This window comes from Spea bombifrons, chromosome 8, assembly GCF_027358695.1.
Source record: "Spea bombifrons isolate aSpeBom1 chromosome 8, aSpeBom1.2.pri, whole genome shotgun sequence".
In the NCBI taxonomy this organism is placed as follows: Eukaryota; Metazoa; Chordata; class Amphibia; order Anura; family Pelobatidae; genus Spea; species Spea bombifrons.
Window position 1 is genome coordinate 22,040,191 of NC_071094.1, and position 19,550 is coordinate 22,059,740.

Consider the following 19,550-nt stretch of genomic DNA (forward strand, 5'->3'; position numbering starts at 1 on the left):
GGACTGTGTACCAATTTGAGTTTGTTACACCTAATAAACCTTTTCAGACCAGTGATTGTTAAACGTAACCACTGAACAGTTATGCTGCCGAATATGATGACACCATATAAAACAATAAATAAAAATAATAGTTTAAAGAAATGCAATCCAACCTCAGTGTAACTTAAGAACGTGAGTCCAATCCCCGCCTCCACTCAAAAAAAGATATATATCACGACTGACAAGCACACGCTGGTGCATTTGGCTAGGTTTATCTGAGGTGAGCATTGGATTATAAACTCTTTCACAGGAACCTTGTCTGTTTTTCTCTATATACACACAATATTAACTGCACAGTTCTGATGACATTGTAAGTGTGATATGTAGAAAGGTATGATACATTGAGGGTGTTATACTGAATTTGACACATTAAGGGGCTGTTATATGAGAGAATACTGTCCATATACCATATTTTTATATTCCTTATGTACATAAGAATACAAGGAACTCAAGGCTAGTTAAATAACAGAAGAAATAGTCTTGTCACTGGATTCAAATAATTATATGAATGCAAATATTTACATATTTATTAGTATATTTACAAAATGCCTCTAAATAATAAATCATAATATTTTTGGTATATATATATATATATATATATACATTGTTTTATACTGGTAATATGTTTGAAAGTAAAAGATGATTTTAGCTTCAGTCCCTTACCTTTGTTACGCGAGATACTCATCAGTGCCTTATCCATATTCCAAAAAGCCCCTTTATCAATTCAAAATGTCTGTGTGATCTGTGCAAATTCCAAGATTTTTCTCACACCTCCTAGTTTACTCCCACTTGCTTACTCCTTCAACTGTTTTTTTTCCTCTAAAGATAGATCCTCTAAAAGGAGGATCCAAAGGACAGCTGTTCAAACAGAATTTTCTCCTGTCTAGATAGAGAGATGCATAGAGAGATGCATAGATCGATTCTGAGAAATCAAACGGTGTGAGATAAAATGTGATTTTTCTTCAACAACCGACAAAAAGAAAAAAACAAGAAATTGATATAGGTGTTATATGGTAGGAAACTACCACATACATTATATATAGTAGCCGGTTTAGGAGTCAGGTGAATGGGTTAGCTACACTTTAGTATACGCCATGAAGAAGATGTCCAGCTTGCCTGACTTCTGTATCATAATGTCCTATTGCATTTGTCTATATTCTGTTTGCACAGGTCCAGCAGTCCTATTAATCCTGCAAGTGTATGGAAGTATCCTAGTGCCAGGCCCTTTCTGAACAGCAGACATCAGCAGAAATGAGATGTACACAGAAAGACTCGTCTTTGTGAATGCTAGTGTGTTCTGAGCACTGCTGGTGGAATATTTCAACCTCACGAAGAGAAAACGGGGGAGGAGAGGAAGGCAGCAGGAACTTGTGTTTTACTAAGCGTCTTTTCCTAACAATTGTTTTCCCCTCCCTATACTTCCTTCCGTCACATAACGTAGCGTTTTCCTCCATTGTGATATAACCCTAGCTAAGTTGACTTTCTATCTGATGTTAGGATGACCTCCTTTCTGAAGTGTATAAGGACAAGCTTAGAAAGCAAAGAGTTACCATCTAGGTACTAGAAGGTGACGCATAAAAGAAAAACATCTAACTATGATCACCCCTCCAATAATAGATAATTCAGGGTGTGTTCCAATAGCTGGATATGAAAGACTCTTTTTACAATAAAACTTACATTTATTAAGTAGTTTTCTGATTCACACGTAAAGCTGCTACGACACGTCACACTGTCACATTACTGCTCATTAACAGTTAGTTGCTAATTAATTGCCTCATTTGTGTGCAGGTGAGAATCCCCATTGGAATATCAGGGCAAACATACAGAATAATGTTAACCCCTCTTTCGCTAGTTAGAGATACTGCTTCATAAAAATACAAGGAATATAGAGGTCACAAATACATACTTTACTGAGGGTGATAGATAAGTTTAACAGCCTCCCAGTGGATGTGGTAGAGGCTAATACAGTTAGGGAATTTAAACATGGTTGACATCCTGACCCTTTTTTGACAATGGTACATGGTTTCCATTGAAAGAGTATTCACCATAGTTAACAGCATTTTGTGTTTCAATTATACAGAGCTAGACTGGGAATGAAAATCAGCCCTGGAAATATTTAGACACCAGCCCCATTTATTTTATTGCATGATCCAGCGTATGTGCCCACACGCCACATTAAGGGCATAACTAGAAACCACAGGGCTCCGGGGAAACCGGTACCGTGGCCTTTATTATTTAGTGTGTGTATATACTCCGTTCAGCCATAACATTATGACCACCTGCCTAATATTGTGCAGGTCCCCCTTTTGCTGCCCAAACAGCCCTGCCCAGACTATGCATGGACTCCACTAGATATCTGAAGGTGTGCTGTTGTGTTTGGCACCTAAACGTTAGCAGGAGATCCTTTAAGTCATGTAATTTGTGAGGGTGGGGCCTCCATGGATGCATCCTGGTGCCATATGTTCTCCAGGTAAGTGACACATATGCACCAGGCCATCCGTGTGATGTAAAGGAAAGTGTGGTTCATCAGACCAGGCCACCTTCTTCCATTGCTCCGTGGTCCAGTTCTTAAGCTCGTGTGCCCATTGTAGACACTTTCGGTAGTGGACAGGGGTCAGCATGGCCACCCTGACTTGTCTGCTGCTACACAGCCCCATATGGAACAAATTGTGATGCACTGTGTGTTCTGACCCCTTTCTATCAGAACCAGCATTAACTTTTTCAGCAATTTGAGCTACAGTAGCTACAGTAGGAGAGGGAGAATAAACAGCATACTGCTGTTTAACCACATAGGGGAACAAAAGAAGGAGACGCAAAAAGGAGAAAATTATTTTTGGAACTGTTTCAGTGGACATATATGTCATATTTAAGTATGTTTGTACTGCAGGTGTTTTCCCCCCCAAAAAGGCATATGCCTCTGATACTGCTACAAAAATCGTCCATAAGAAGTGGTTCAGAAACTATTTAAAACACAGCTGCATTGGTAACCAGAACATGCTACAGATGGATACATGTCAAAGCCATAGCAAACAAATGTGTTTTATGGTAAATATTTTTTTTTTCCAATTTCAAAGTTGTGTCCTCGGGCAACCTATTGATGAGAGTTTTCACATCCTATATTTCCCTTTTAAGATGGTATGATGTATGATGTATGATGTATGGTAAGATGTATGTCACTGCCATATGACAAACATATGTAATCTATAATACTTCTCTGTTTTGCTGCCTGTTTCATAAACCTGCTCAGCATCCTCCCACGCCATAATCGAAATCGTATCCTAGCAACTAACTCTGCAAAAACTTTATTGAGCTGCCAGAAAACAATCTGAGAAAACTAACCCTTTTACTGGCAACACACATGACAGTTTTGTGATGGCACATCCAAACAATAATTCTTAGATATAATAGAGGTGGTGAGGGTGACCTCTTTCTTCTATAAACGTTCTCTAATGTTTCCTAGTGATGTATTTTGTGAGTGAAAGTGACATGTACCATAAAAGAATGTTCCCTTGCAGTATAACTGCATGATCTAACAATATGCCATCGATTACCCAAAGCTCAGAAGCAAAATGAATATGTGCTTGGTGTCCCGCCACACAATGGGACTGTTACAGGGAAGATCTTCCCAACTGGCCTATTTACGCTTTGGAGGCAAAGCTTCCTGGAGTCTCCAGGTGAAAACCAGAGAGTTCCTAAATATGCTGCTCATGCACACTTAACATAATGTGCTTAGAGGGGTAAAATGGTGAAAGAGCCTGCAGAGTGCCTGTTGTTGATAATTTCTGTAGCAAGCGGTGGATGGCTGACAAGGGGGCAGGTTTAGAAGATTTTAGGTTAACACCAGAAGCTTTATTCCCCATTTGTGTTTTCTACTTGCAATTCTCAAATAGCTACCGGGCTATCTTTGACAAATTATGTTCCACCTTTATCCATTCAGTATATTAGTATAATGTATCTTACACATGTCTTGTTAATGGCTTGTTTTTCTAATGCAGGTTTGTTTTCCAGTGCTAGGAATGATTTAGACATCTAGCACTTCTCAATCATGACAGCTGTCACATAGTTTTACCCAAACTGCTCAGATCTGCTATAAATAGTAGAGGCGACATGTGTGTGTGTGTTTTTTTTTTTTTTTTTAACAATTTGTTCAGCTACACATTTTCCTTATCCTGAGAGTAGCAGTAAATAGGCAAATCCTTTATACACGACAGGTATCATTGCAGAATAAAATCAGGCTGTGCTTCGGACAGCTAGATGCAGTCAGGTGTAAAAAAAACAATTCTTTTAAAAACATTTTTACAGCTTAACAATTCAAAAGTACTCCTAGTGTTCTTAAAGGGGAACTTCCTCATTTTTATTTTTAACAGATGAAAAGTCAGTTTCCCAAAATATTGTGCTGTTTTCTTTTTTAAAACAGTTCAGGTTTTTACATAAAATAATGCTTTCAGGCAGCTGCATATTAGTCATTTACATGTGTTCTAGCTCAGTTATGTGTAGACCAATCTAAAAGACAAACACCCTGACTCCTTATCATGTCGCCTTGTGGTAACAATAGAACGGTTCAGCCTTTATCACCCTGACAGAACCTCTAAGTATGAATGTCTAGTCTAGGAAGGAATGGACTTCATTAGTGTTGTTGTCATAAAGTTGTGTGATGTTTAAGCAGGTGAAGCCACTCAGAATTACAGGACTGTCAACAATGGCAATCTCCAGGTCTGCAAATTAAGAAAGTTTATCGAACAAAATGAGACAATATATTTTATCAGTGCTAACCTACATTTTTTTATCCATGGGAACTCTCTTATCTAACACGCCAGACACCTTGTTAAATATGGTACCACGCTATACATTTTATACTACTTAATATTATTATTGTTTATTATCTTGTATCTATGATGTGCCAACAAGTGCAGGAGATGAGTGCAGTGAACATTATTTCCATCACCATAGATCATTCCAAAATATTAACCATAATGCTGTAGTTCTTTTATGCATTTATTTATGTCATTAAAGATTTAATCAAATTTTATATTAGAAAGCTTTTTTGAATAATTAATTAACAATTCAAAGCATGCTCTAGATAATTATGTACTGCATGTTCTGCATGTACAAAAAACAATAAAAAAAACCCAATAACACACTGCTCTGTGTGATAACAGACTGCCATATACATTATTCCGGGGAAAAAAAGAAATGTCGGTGCGCTAAGCTAGTCACAGGCTCAAATAATACAAATGTATAATACGAGGCCTACCAAACAGGTGTAAGCATGCTGCAAGAAACAGTGTATTGGCTGTACAATGTATACAAAAAAACAAAAACTGTCTGCGCTTCTTACTTCTTACGCCTTGACGTGGCGGGTGAGCTTAATTATGCTTTGGCCAATTCATATAACCAAAACCTCTCATTTATATTATGTTTATATATTTGTTGCCAACTTTATTAGGGTAAGAAGCGCAGACAGTTTTTGTTTTTCATATACATTATTCCGCCTAGATATAAAGACATTATACAGTGGTCAGCATTAATATAAAGGCTGTCCATATTGCATACTGCTCTGTATGAATATAAAGATTGTCCACGTTATGTAATGCATATTGTGGATTAGACATATGCACATGGTCCAAAAGTGATTCAGATTAATTTTTCTGTCTGTTTTGCCCTATTTGTTTCCAGGCAACAAATTTTGTTCTCTGCCCATTCGTATGAGTCAAAACTGGGGGGGCACTTTAGGGAACAAAATTCTTTGGCCGGTGCCCACATTCACTCTCACACTCTCATTCCCTCTGTCATGCTCTCTAAATGTTTCACTACCTTCTCTGCCGAACACTTCCGCTTCCTCTGCGTGTTCTTCTAATTCATCTTCTATGGTCTCTCTTCTCTTCTCTAATCTATGTTCAATATTACTCCTTAATCTGCTATCTTTTTCCTCCGTCCGCATCGCCGCGGACATAACCCTCTGCAACTTTCGCCAAAATTGTGGCACTACAGTGACGTCCTCCCTGATCCTACAATGAACTGAGGGCAATATGGCAGTGCTTGTGTTAAAAGTACAAATTAATTTTTGTACACTGTTTAAAAGTTATCTTTTTTTAATGCTACAAATACTGAAAAAGTAGATAAATGGAGGCGTAACTACAAGGGAGGGGCTTAACCAGGAACAGGTATCACCACGGGAACCCACGACCGGGGCTCTGGATGGTCTCAGTCAGCCCCTGCTTATATTAGTAGTCACGTCTTAGTTAGAAATTCAAGTAGTTAGCAATCTCAGCTTCACAGGCCAAGTTACCAGGACATGGTCTTCTGTAAGGTATATTTAATCACTGTTTCATGAAGTTGTGCACATTAGAAATTGAGTTATTGTGTGCAATAGGAACAGTTTTGAGAAAATAAGATCAAATAGGTGTTTTAAAAGGCATGTTTTGTTTACTGGATTAGACATTGAACCAAACCGTAAAAGCTTTTAAAATCATAAAAAAATGAAAATCTTAAATCAAGCCCTAGATAACTAGAGAACGTGCAGCCCAAGAATTTTTTTTACATTTTTTTTTATTTTACTTATTAGTACTTCCTACTTTACCTGCAGCTTTTTACATTAATCCCAGGTTCAAATAAAAAAAAATCTCAGGCTCTCCCAGTCTGTTATTGACAATTTTCTATGCTGCTCTTGAATCGTATCCATTTTTGCAGTAGAATGTTGATGCTCCTATTGGAGCATCCCAACTAGTGCCTTTCTCAACTCATATTTGAAATTCCTTCCCTTTACCTTCTGGCTAGTCTGCTTTTCATAAAGGCTACTACTGAAAACATTGGTTGTCGCCATTAGAGAGTACAATGTTTGTATTAGGCTACTATTTGAAAGAGGTAATGTTTGAGTATGAGTTTATTTATATAGTTCTCAGGTGGAATCATGTTCATTCTAGGTATGCTTTAATTATTTTAAAGAACAGTGCAGTACTTTTGCACATGAATTTACTATATTGTTTTATCCTCTCTCTAGAGATAAATGGACTTTCCTTTTGGATTTTCATTGCTTGATGAATTAGACAAGATGATTATTGTTAAAGAAAGAATTACAACCACTGTTTAAACTCTTTTTCTGTTTTTCTGTATTTGTAACTGCAAGTTTTCCTGTGTGGGCTTGAAGAGCTGAGGGCTCAGAATGTAATCTGTAATGTTAAGAGTCTAAACTCCCCCTTTTCCTCTAATCCTTTGCTAACACTTGTAATCAGATTATAGAAATGTCTGTCTTTCATATTTCACAGAGGTACTCATTAACTGTATAGCCATTTCTCCACATGGAAAACTTCTGTCCCCTTTATGTGGGGTTACAACCCTCTGTGGCTCTCAAACCACCTTTTCTTCTGCAAAGAAAATCCTAATGCAGGCTGCATCATCTAATGGAGTGCTTCATAAATAGATATGAAATACACATTTGTAGAGCTGAAACAACGAATCGATAAAATCGATAATAATCGATAACGGAAATCGTCGACAACGATTTCCGTTATCGATTAATCGAGTGATCGATTCGTCGTTGGAGCACTAGGCTCCTTTTACTTACCTCCGCTTCTGGAGAGAGAGAGTGAGAGAGAGAGAGAGAGAGAGAGAGAGAGAGAGAGAGAGAGAATATTGCTTTTTTTTTAATCCGATTAATCGATTAATCGACAAAATAATCGGCCGATTAATCGATTATTAATATAATCGTTAGTTGCAGCCCTACACATTTGTTATAGTCATTTACCAAAAAATCTCTATTCAGTAACAACTTTGAACCAAGTATTTAGCTGGATGTGTAACGGTTATTTGGACACCACTCATTCAGAGTGGTGAACTATAATAAGATTTTTCTTCTGTGTCATCGGTCAAACTGGAAAAACATATCTTGAGTTTTAATCTATCCTGAACAGAGAGGTAAATGTTGTAAATTTGACAGTTTAAGCATCTGGATAGCAGCTGGATCCACGGGTCACGGTGTTTGCATCTTATCTACCAGATATCCCATCTACTCTAATTAACTGCGGTCAATGTCTACTAAACATTTTTTGTTTTTTTTTTGCTGCTAGAGATAGGGTGCATTTTGCTTTCCAAGGCAATGCAACAACCTGTTGAAACAAGGGCGTAACTAGAAAATGATGTTTTGCAACTTCCTTGTTCTTTAGTATAAACATAACATCAAACAACCACGCAGATGGTAATTCAGAAACTTTCTCAAGAACCTATATGGTCTAATTCTTATCTGAATATAATGGAATCTCCTGAAAGCTTTTGATAGTTGGTTACAGAGCTGTTTTGCTCCTTCAGTTTGCAAGATAGCAGCAGTGTTATGGTTGTGCCTCTTTCTGCTGGTAATAGGTGTAAATACAGCAGTACATAACATGCTATTTTTTATATTATATAAAATCTTGCATAGAATGCAGAGGTCATATCGACTAGATCAGGGCTCTACGCACTTGGTGAACATTGTGCTAGATATCTCACTCAAAGAAGCACACTGCTAGTGTAAGTGAATACTATTTCAAGTCAAGAACTATATAAATGCTTAAACTTCTTTAGGACAAAGTTATTTCTATACTTGTGGAGGTAAGTATTTCAACCATAATCCTCCTATTTTATTTAACCCCTTAATGACAAATGACAAAATGCATTGTTTTCAATGGGTTTAGGGACCGCCCATTGTCCTTAAGGGGTTAACATATCCACACAAATTATATATTGTTTTTTACATATTCAGCATGTGTGAAAAATGCTGTAAAGTAAGAATGTTTCCAAAATAGACAATTTAATAGTTTAATATTTTAATAATTTAACAAAATGTAAATTGAGTGAACTTAAGAAAAATCTAAATCAACATTTTGTGTGAGCCCCCTTTGCCTTCAAAACAGCATCCATTTTTCCAGGTGTACTTGCCCAAAGTCGGGGATTTTGTAGACATATAGGTGTATGATTAAACAATTATACAAAACAGGTGCTAATGGTCATCAATCGCAGAAGGCAACAGTGAAGAATGTTGGTGGTTCCATGCAAGTTAGTGGCTGCATATCTGCAAATTGATTTGGGGATTTGGTTAGAATTAATGGCCTCCTCAATGCTGATAAGCGCAGACATATACTTGATCATCATTGCAACGTGACAACAACCTCAAACATACAGTAAAGCCATTAAGAACTTTGCCAGCCCCTTCCTCACACAACACCACTGGGCAGCTCCACTCCTCGGTGCAACACAACATTATATGGCACCCCTTCCTCCCTCCTGCATACAACACCATCCGGCAACCCCTCTTCTGCCTGCACAGGACATGGTGTGGCAGCCCCTCCCCTTGCACACAAGAAAATCCAACAGCTCATCTTCTCCTTGCACATAAAATGATTCCCACGGTAACAAGGCTTTTATAAGTATAAGGATGCACACTGGGAGCAGCCACCTTTACCTACTTTCTGTTATGGATTCCAAATTGTAACATTACCGTTTTCCTTTAGTGGATGCCAAATGCATCTGACAGCATTGGGAAGCAGTGGCGTCGCTACAGAAGGGGCAAGGAGGGGCTTGGGTTAATCCTTGTCCCCCCTGCTGCCCCCCCCCGAATTTGGAATAAAGTCGCAATGCAACTGAATTGTCTGAATGAGGGAGAGCATGAGTTAATAGTTGGGTGAATTGTCTGAATGAGGGAGAGCATGAATTGTCTGAATGAGGGAGAGCATGAGTTAATGTGTGGATGAATTGTCTGAAGGAAAGTGTGAATTAGTGAGTGACTGTAAAAGTGTTTGTGTGCATCATAGATGCATAATTATGGAAGGGCAAAGATGGCACTAGCAGGATGTTTGAGCCTTGGGGATCAAGATGGCACAGGCAGGGTATATATGGAACAAAGATGGCACAGGCCGAGCTGCTTGGGGACAAAGTTGACTTGTGCTGTGCTATTTGGGGACAAAGATGGCAAATCTTGTGTGTTATCTGGGTGCTGGTCAGGTTCTATTGTGCCATTTGGACTTTGGCTTTGGGGTGTGCAACCTGTGATCTATGCCTGTAATTTAGGGGTTTTTAAATATACCTTTAATGCTGTGTTTTAATGTGAATTCCAATTGATCTATACCTGCAAAGCTGGGTTTTTGTGTTATTCTGTAGATCCATATCTGCTATGCTATGTTTCCATACATTATTTATGTATACCTGCAAATACAGGGTTTGTATGTCTTATTCAGTTGATTAATACATGGAATGCTGTTTCCATGTATTTATTTGATCTATATCTGCAATGCTACGTTTCATATATTATTACTGTATACCTGCAAATACAGGATTTGTATGTCTGATTCTGTTTATTTGATATATACCTTCAGTGCTGCGATCACAAGTGAATTTCAATTGATCTATACATGCAAAGCTGGGTTTGTGTGTTAATGTGTTGATCTATACCTGCTATCTGCAGCAGGGTCTAATATTTATATATATATTTATATATATATCGGCAGCAGGGACTAATAATAATAATATATATCGGCAACTGGGGCTAATATTAATATATATGAGCAGCAGGGGCTAATATTTATATATCAGCAGCAGTATCTAATATTTATATATATCGGCAGCAGGGTCTAATATTGACGAAACTGACAGTTCAGCTGTAATTTTGGAATCATGTTTGAATCATAGTCTTTACTTCAAAGAGATAAGTACTCACTATGTAGTTAAAAATGCATGTCTAACGCGTATATGCGATGGGACCATCACATAAATCAATAATAAAGAGAGGGGCTTGTTGGGGGCATTAATACATACAAATAGTGGTGGCAGAAGGCCATCATACAAGGGTGTGGGGGCACCACATTAATCTTTACTAAAAGGGTGCTGGCTGGGGCATCAATACACAAGGGCAAAAACACTAAGGGGGGGGTATAAACGACAATGCAGTGTGAAAAATCCAACCTGATGTAGCTGTCTGTGACGTAGATTGTGTCCTGCTGTTTGTGTGTTTTTGGTTATCAGTGTAGCAGAGCCTGTCCTGGGGTGTGTTTGGGTGTTGGTGTGGCAGAGTCTGTCCTGGTGTGTGTGTTCAGGTGTTGGTGTGGCAGAGCCTGTCCTGGTGTGTGTGTTCGGGTATCAGTTTGGCAGAGCCTGTCCTGGTGTATGTGGGTGTGGCAGAGCCTGTCCTGGGGTGTGTGTTTGGGTGTCAGTGTGTCAGAGCCTGTCCTGGTGTGTGTGTGTGTTTGGATGTGGGTGTGGCAGAGCCTGTCCTGATGTGTGTGTGTGTGTGTGTGTGTTTGGGTGTTGGTGTGGCAGAGCCTGTCCTGGTGTGTGTGTTTTGGGTGTCAGTGTGGCAGATCCTGTCCGGGTGTGTGTGTTGGGGTGTCGGTGTGACAGAGCCTGTGTTGGTCTGTGTGTTTGGTCATCTGTTTCCTGGCACCTAACTTACAATAAGAATTATTTCATTTATACTTATCCAGAGATAAAATGCCCTCCTGAAGTTGTAGTGACTTTAGGGGACAAAACGTTCAAGGCCCTGAAATCATTTAGTGGAAAGGTTATATATTGTGTTATAATATTTATTTCAAGGATTAGTCCTACTAAATTGTGGCTTCAGGCTTCCCATGTTGAATGATCAAGTATTATGTTACTTCAATAACAAAAGTATCATTCCATAGCACATTACTTTTGGCAATATATATATCGTGGAAATTATGAATGCCCCCCCAGTTTGACTGTGGTATCTTGTGTGCCCCCCCCCTATATATTGTTTCTAGAGTCGCCACTGTTGGGAAGGGTCTCTGACCCAACCCCCAACTGCCCACAAAACTGGGATAGTGGGAAGGCTTTATGAGACAATGTGACATAACACATAAAATGTGACTGTCCATTGAAAAACAGGACAGTTGCGGGTTATCGATAGTTTCATACTACACGTTATTGCAATAAATATGGATAAAGCTTGAAATAATTTGTATTGAATAGACATGACTTAAAATCAACAAGGTTGTTGGCTTAATTTACAAATCATTATTTCTTAGCATGAAGTGTGAGAAAAGAATTCTGGTATTGTCATGAGCAGACCACTCTTCGTTTAGTGAGTCTAGAAATGCATGCCCCTGGGAGACATTATAAATATGCATAAAGATTTGAGATTCCATGGAGACCCTGTTGATAATTATTTTAGTGTACACTTCTGAAGTGAAGCCTGAGGTATAACGTATAATTAAACAAATATTTAGGCAAATCTGAAGTATATATATATATATATATATATATATATATATTAGATGCAGAGCTATATATATATATATATATATATATATATATATATATATATATATATATATATATATGAAAAATATGTGTGTGTTTTAAGGAGTGCGTAACTTATTTAGCCAGCTGGAGTGACTGAAGTTATATAGTTCAGCTCATTGTGGCAGAAAATGGCATGTTTAAGGATTTGCACAGAGGAAACAGTATCATACTTAGAGGTAAAGTATTGGCCTGAAGGGGACACACGCAGGGCCAGTATGACTTGGCTGGCTGTAAATTGCCCAGTGTATCTTTTTAGGTGGTAGCCCAATAGGGACCCTCTGTTAGGGGATTATGTTAATGTTATGTTTTAGCTCCTCCCAAGGGGTATTTATTTCTAAACAGGGGGGTAAGTGCTCTTATGTCGTTTATGCGTGTGCCAGCATTCCCGGGGAATCCCGTCCTATTATGATGTTATTAGCTGGGGCTAATTGCGGGATATAACTATATGTTTATATGTTTGAAGTTTATGTATGTCGCAGGTGTTTTGATAAAATCTGTAACCATTTTTAAAATCCAGCAGTTCTCCTTGTTTTTATTGGGTGATTGATGATCGGCCATGCCCATGTCAAGACATATTTAGTAGGTTAGTAACATAACAGTGAAGGGACTAGTGATGCATATAGCGACTGAATAGACGTTTACATAAAAATGCCAATGTGATGCATACATGCAGACAGGCCTGGATTGGTCATCAGACACAATGGGCAAATGTCTAGTGGCTAAAGTGCTTTATGCCTCTCACCAAACACTTTAGTTTGATGAAATTGAAATAGTTTAACTGAGTGATGACAGACTATAGCTTTCTTCCCCCTTAAATGTTGACACCAACAGCAGATTTAAGAAGGCAGATGCCCATTGGCCCAAGCCCCCCAATTTCAGACTCCTAAACAGGGAGGGGAAGCAAGACTGAATAAGCTTACTCAAACTCATTAAGTTTTGTATATGCTTTTCTGTTTCTGCTTAAGACAGCAAATTGTTTCTATGGTGCCCTCCTCAACCACATATTTGGATCAACAATGACCACATTAATTGAGTGTTTCCACAACCTTACAACTTCCCTGCACCAGGGGCTAATACAGGGTGTTAACAGTCCAAATCTACTGGCATTGGATAATAATGGTGGCACCTCTGAAAGTTTTTTTCTCTGGAATCCAGATAACCTGAATGATCATAGATGAACACATATCACCCCCAACCTAAAGCAATGACATCTGCATGTTGTGTTTCTCCAGGGGGCTGGCTGGAGACGTAATACAATGTCAGGCTTCAAGATCCTTGGATTAAAAAAAGCATATCAGTTATACAGGAAGATAATTTAAGACACAACCATCCTGGTTCAGTATCCCCTCAAGGAAAAAATCTTGGTATGCCTATGCCAAAAATGTTGAAATTTACTGCCTAATATATGTGCTCTATACACCCTTCTTTGTCCATTTTTTTGAATTGTTCCTGTAGGTTGATAACTATTGCCCCATATTTGATAACTGTGATGGAACCCTCCAGCCTCCTCCTTTGTAAAGACTACCCCCAGCAGGATATCATCTCATCACTTGCTGAGGGAATTATCCCTGGGACACAGCCAGGATATGCAACCAGGGAGTGACTGCCATTGTTTTACTTTAATATCAGACCCCCACCCCATGGTGCACTACTATGTTGCCCCCCTTCCCACCAGTTCCACCACTACAGACATTTACCCTGGCCAAACCTTGGAACTGATTTTGGCCAGTAATAGATAGTGGAGGTTGGGACTCCATTGTATTGTTAATCCCTTTACTGACCCTGTTGTCTCTAGCAGGCAGATTAAGAGGGTGGTTTGTATCTTGTTTTGTGTTAATGTGTGTTTTGCTGGCTATATCCAGCCCTGTGTGTGAAAAATAAATCAGTATTCGTTTTGGTTATACCCTACACTCGGTAGTCTCGGCTTGTGACTGGGAAACCATGGAAAGATCGTGTTGTCCCAGGCTAAGGGAGCACAAGTCAGCAGAGGTAGTTGCTCAGTCTCTCCAGCTCCGTGACAATAACTATGTCCCAGGCAGCCTCACCAATAAAGGATGCATATTAAGGTGCTTTGTAAGTTCAATATGCATTCTTTAAAATGTTTTTTAAAAATCTGTTACCTTATGGAGAAGCTGCGGCTCCAGAATTGTAACAGATTGCTTCCTTCATGGTCTGATGATTTGTGTCACTCATCACTGATGGCAGGAAAGCACATTCATTGAAACAAATGGTAGGGTTTTTCACGCATGTGCATCTCCCCTGCAACACTCCTCGAGGTGGTAAGTATATCCACAGAACATGGCAAGTGTGGGGAAGGGCAGGAGGTAAATAGGCCAGTGCATATGGGGGACTCTGCACTTTCATCATACATGCAAAATTGCATCTTCAAAACCATAATCCAAACAGTAAAGGTTTCCCATATTCTTTACAGATCAGAAGAATTTAAAACTTTCCTACAACACAAATTGCTGATTTTCTGGTTAACAACTGGGAAAATGGCTCACACCCACAGGGGGGATGAATTATATCATACATGGCCAAAAACATAGAGGTTAGATTCACAAATTCACTAAATATCCAAACTATGAACACCACTTAATCAATAACAGCAAAATCAATAAGCAAGCAGACAAATCAATTTGTCAAAACAGACAAATATTCTTTCCTCACTGCATACAAGCTTTGCATTCTATTAAGAGGTGATTTGCAAAGCTCACAAATACCATTTAATTACTCAAATAATCAACTATATATTCTACTTTATTGCTATAGTTTGAGATTATGGCATATCTTAAATTGTACTGACAAGGGGGAAGGTTGGCAATTGATTTTGGGCCACTGCAAAAAGTATCTGTTTGTTTTTCTTGGAATTCTCCATATAGCTACTGGGGTTTTTAGCATAACAATGCTGAATTAACACTCTGACTAGATCCTTATTGGATCCTTTATAGGTTTTCCATGGAGTTTGTCTGGGGTATTGTGGGCTGCACAAATCCAGAGTACAGGGAGTCCATTGTCTACCAAATGAGTTTTGGATTCTTTTGGTATTAGGCCAATAATGAATGTCACCTGCCAACCTGCCAGCTCTGGCAACTTGCTCCTGCTTAGCGATGTGCTGGTCTTGCATGATGCATAGCTCAGAGGGTGAAGTGACCTTGAAGAAGCTTGCTATGCATTAAACAGGACCAACCAAGCTCTTCTTATGGGAGAACCTCACGGGTGGTCTATGGTAACACATATTAATGTTGGTGAGTTCAAAATGCAATTAACCTGCAAACTCAATCTTAAGCGAATAAACCCTAAAATGAGGGTATTGGCTGTATCAGCATTGTAATAAAAATTGGATATGATGGAGGAACTAGGCAATTAATGAAATTCAGTACTCTGAAAATGAGGAACAGTGTTTGAAGAAATGTATGGAGAGGCTAAAGTGCTGATGGCAAAGCACGTTGGCTGGAGTTGTATGGAGAAGTTATAGGGAGGATGAAAAGAGCTGTTATAGAGTATGTGGTGACTGAAATGGTATAATGAGTTTTTTTAAAGGGTAGTGGATACAAGGGACTCGATTCAGTGACCCATCTTAACTTTAACTGGTGTTAATGGTATTTGAGAAAGCATGGAATATGATTCAACTCCCTGACTAAATCAAGTTATACAACTTAGACAATTAGCACAACTTAAATGTATACATATTTTACATTTATATCTCAAACCTTAAAACCCATGATCCACATGTAAATAAACTTAATGCACTGTAAAAAGCTAATAAAATACCTTTTATATGCACCAACAATAGTTTACAAGTGACATCTTAACCCTTATATAAATTATATGTCACAGAATACGGAGTAACAGATTTATTTATTACACACTAATGGATGCACCACATAGGGTCTAATGAGCTTCTGCTGTGGCAATGACTTGCACTAACATCAGACATTTTCCTTTGATTTTACATCACAGAGGATTAGATGTACAATCAGGACACTCTGGGCTGTGATTATCAAAAATGCTCCCTAAATGTGTAGGTACATTTGAAAAGTTGTTTTTTTTAGATTTTTGCTCTGGGCATTGACTTGCTTACTTGTAAAAATGATTTTAGCATTCAGTTTTTTGGCCTTTTTTAAGGGTCATTGAGTCAAGTCTAGGATTACTGTCAATACCAGTTGCATTGTGGGTTTTAGCAGGAACCAGAGCTTCCCTCCCAAGGGTGATTTTGACAGATGTGCATGTGCTGCAGTAGAATTAACCATAAAACTATATATTATATGATAGCTATGTGTACTGTAATGCATTTTAGTTAGGCTTGGTGTATATTATGTGTATTTTTTATAAAAAAATACAGGGGTTATTGCTAGTGAAAGAAATACTGAAAATATTGACACCCCAGCACCTGATTGCATACGATGTATACTTTAATTGAAAAACTGAATATCACCTTTGAGGTAGTTAAACAACATTACGTCCACAGTCATTGCAGATTTCCTATGTTTCCTATGTATAACAAATTGCAATGTTTTTGTGTGCTCACAAGATCCTCAAGCGAGTATGAATAACATTAACCTATAGGTGACTCAGAACTCTGGAATTCCATGTAGTTAGACTGCTTAGACTTGGACAGATATCCATCCAACCTTTTGTGTGTGGTGGCTTTAAGACCTATGTATTAAACTACTTATCTGTCTACCTAATATTAACACACATATTTGTTTTTTCTTTAATTGCACCGCCTACTTTCTTTGATGGTAAAAATAACATTAACATGCTAAACATGTCTGTACTGCAGTACTTGCACATGACAAGCAATAATATTGTGTACTTGTTTATTAGGTTAGGTGACTCATTTCATCCCCTGCAGAAAAGATGCAAACAGGGATTATGCAGATTTGGGTGTAAGGTAGGTAGGGGCAGAACAAGATGGAGGTTTGTACCTGTTGCTGGCTGCATTCTGTGATGCTTCTTGCTTCTCTGTTTGTGCGGTGAGTTCCCCATCATTCTGCAGCAGGAGCCTGTCCTCCTATCCTCTTTCTTTCTCTCCTTTCTTTGCTCCTACACTCCCCCTCTAGGTATTTACATCACCTCTGCCTGTCTGCAGGTTTCAGCATCTCTTCTCCCTCCCTTTCTCCCTTCTGTCTCCTCCTCAAGCTACAGTTTTTTTTCAGTTATTTCTATCTCTCCTTCTCTTTTTACCTCCCAATATCCTTGCCATTTTACTTGCACAGTGTATCTCCTCTTAGAATATTAGCATCTCTATTCCTTCTCACCAAATTATTGCTGTCAGTATCACCCTCCTCCCAGCGTTCTTTTTTCTCCCTATCCTCAAATCTCTCTCTATCTCCACCTTCTTTTACCTTCTCCTGTTTCTCCTGGTCCTCATAATTCCTCTTGCTGATGCACCTCTATTTCTCACCCTCTTCTCTAAGATCCCCTTCCTATCTTGGTGTCTATCCCTGTCGTCAGTCTGCAGAGATCAGCTAGTCAGTGGTCCAGCCGCTCTGCCTCACTGTATCTGGTCCCCTCTTATCTCTCTGGCTTATTCTGTTCACATACGTCGCTCTGCTGATACCCCTCCCTGCATCACCACTGCATACAGCTCCCTCCCTCCGCTTCTCTGCTTATCACCATACCTCTTTCCCATTCTACCTCCCCGCACAGCTAACATTATATATATATATATATATATTTATATATATATAACCTACACGTTGTATATGTATTTGTCTATGAATATATCCCTATTTTGCTTTTTATTGTCTCCTCTACTTAATATCTCTGCATCCCTTCTGCATTTTCTCCTTATCGTTCTTTCTTAAGCCCCTTTCTTTCCCCTTGTGCTATATCTCTCACTTCACCCTCTTTCCCCCTTTTCCTTCCTTTCTTCATTCTTCTAACTAGGGGAGAATGGTTTCGCAGCAGGGATGTGTCTCAGAGATGCTGATGTGAGCACAGTTGAATGATGTACTCAAGTCCTTGCCTCTGCTCAATGTATATTTTTCCTCCCTTCCCTTATTTTCTCGGTTTCTCCTCCCCTACAGTCTTAAAGGGTCAGTCCTATGTAGGAACACTGCCAGTATATTTCATTGATTAATGAATGTGTGTCATACGTAAGAAAGTGACACAAAGGACATAACATGGTTAATATATTTAAAGATTACTATTTTAGAGGAACAAGTATTGCAGTTGTAAATTTAATGGATTAACACTTTTAGGTTTGGTGCAAAATAATGTCATCTATCCTGCTTTCCTGTAGATATATATTTGTTGACATGTAACGTAACTAAATATGAGAACCAATTCTAACTTGATTAGAGTATTGCCTTGCACTTAGAACTAAGGTAAATTGTAATGGAGTCTTGTAGGACAGGATCAATGAATGTTACAGAAATATTTATTTCACACCTTCCATTTTGACACTGTTATATAATGCTTTTTCTGTGCCAATTATTTCTATAATAATAATAATAATTATTATTATCATTATTACGGTAGTTATATTATTAAATTGGTCATCATACAGATAACAGTCGGTAATGAACACGCATACATAGGGAGTAAAGGTTGGGTATAACATTGACAATTGTCATATAAATAGTCCCTGGAACCTATATATAAAATATAAGTAAGTAATTAAGATAATAATTCTGCTGGCATCTCTTAGATCGCAAGCATTAGAAAACTTTGCTCTATGCACATACAAAAGTCGCAGTACAGTCAATTTCTAATCCTGCTTCTTGGGCAAAAAAAAATCATATTTTTATTTTCCAGACATGGCATTTTGTGCTAACTGCACATTCTTTCCCTTGATACTTTTGTGCATTGCATTCAATTAAAATCAGTCCAAACATCTAACATGGTCAGAGGGACACTTTGTTTTAGGAGGTGTCCTTAGAGGCACCGTTAGGGCGGGGAGATTTTTACAAACCTTACCTGATCAATAAAAATAAGTAATAATATAATGTCATTTATAACCTTCCTTTCTGTTATTTATATACACCGTAGTGTCATAGGGCTGTTAGAACACTGTGATTCACCCATACTCAACAAACTTCTAGAAAAGGGTGGCAGATGGGTCTGTTCACGCGTGTTGGGATTTCATAATAAAAAGTGAAGTGAGACACTTAAAACCACAACTCTCCTTCCAACTTTCCCTTTAGTGAATAAACCCCAGAGAGGGATTTATTTCCAATGAGGTAGTGCCCCAAATACAAAAAATACAGGTACAGGGG

General features: G+C 38.5%; 1 protein-coding gene across 3 annotated transcripts in view; it reads right to left on the minus strand.

Moving 5' to 3' along the window:
- The window catches only part of NHSL2 (NHS like 2), a 69,596-nt gene that overhangs the window by 31,512 nt on the left and 18,534 nt on the right, over positions 1-19,550 (minus strand). Inside the window, exon 1 of one of the 3 annotated variants that reach the window (XM_053472528.1) lies at positions 17,256-17,993. The exons of 1 other annotated variant lie outside the window; for it this stretch is intronic. In XM_053472528.1, coding sequence (XP_053328503.1) covers positions 17,256-17,319 — 64 coding nt within the window. In that variant the 5' untranslated portion in view covers positions 17,320-17,993. Of the gene's footprint in view, positions 1-702; positions 815-17,255; positions 17,994-19,550 lie in introns of those variants that run through there. One more of the 3 variants, XM_053472530.1, reaches the window with a different exon arrangement.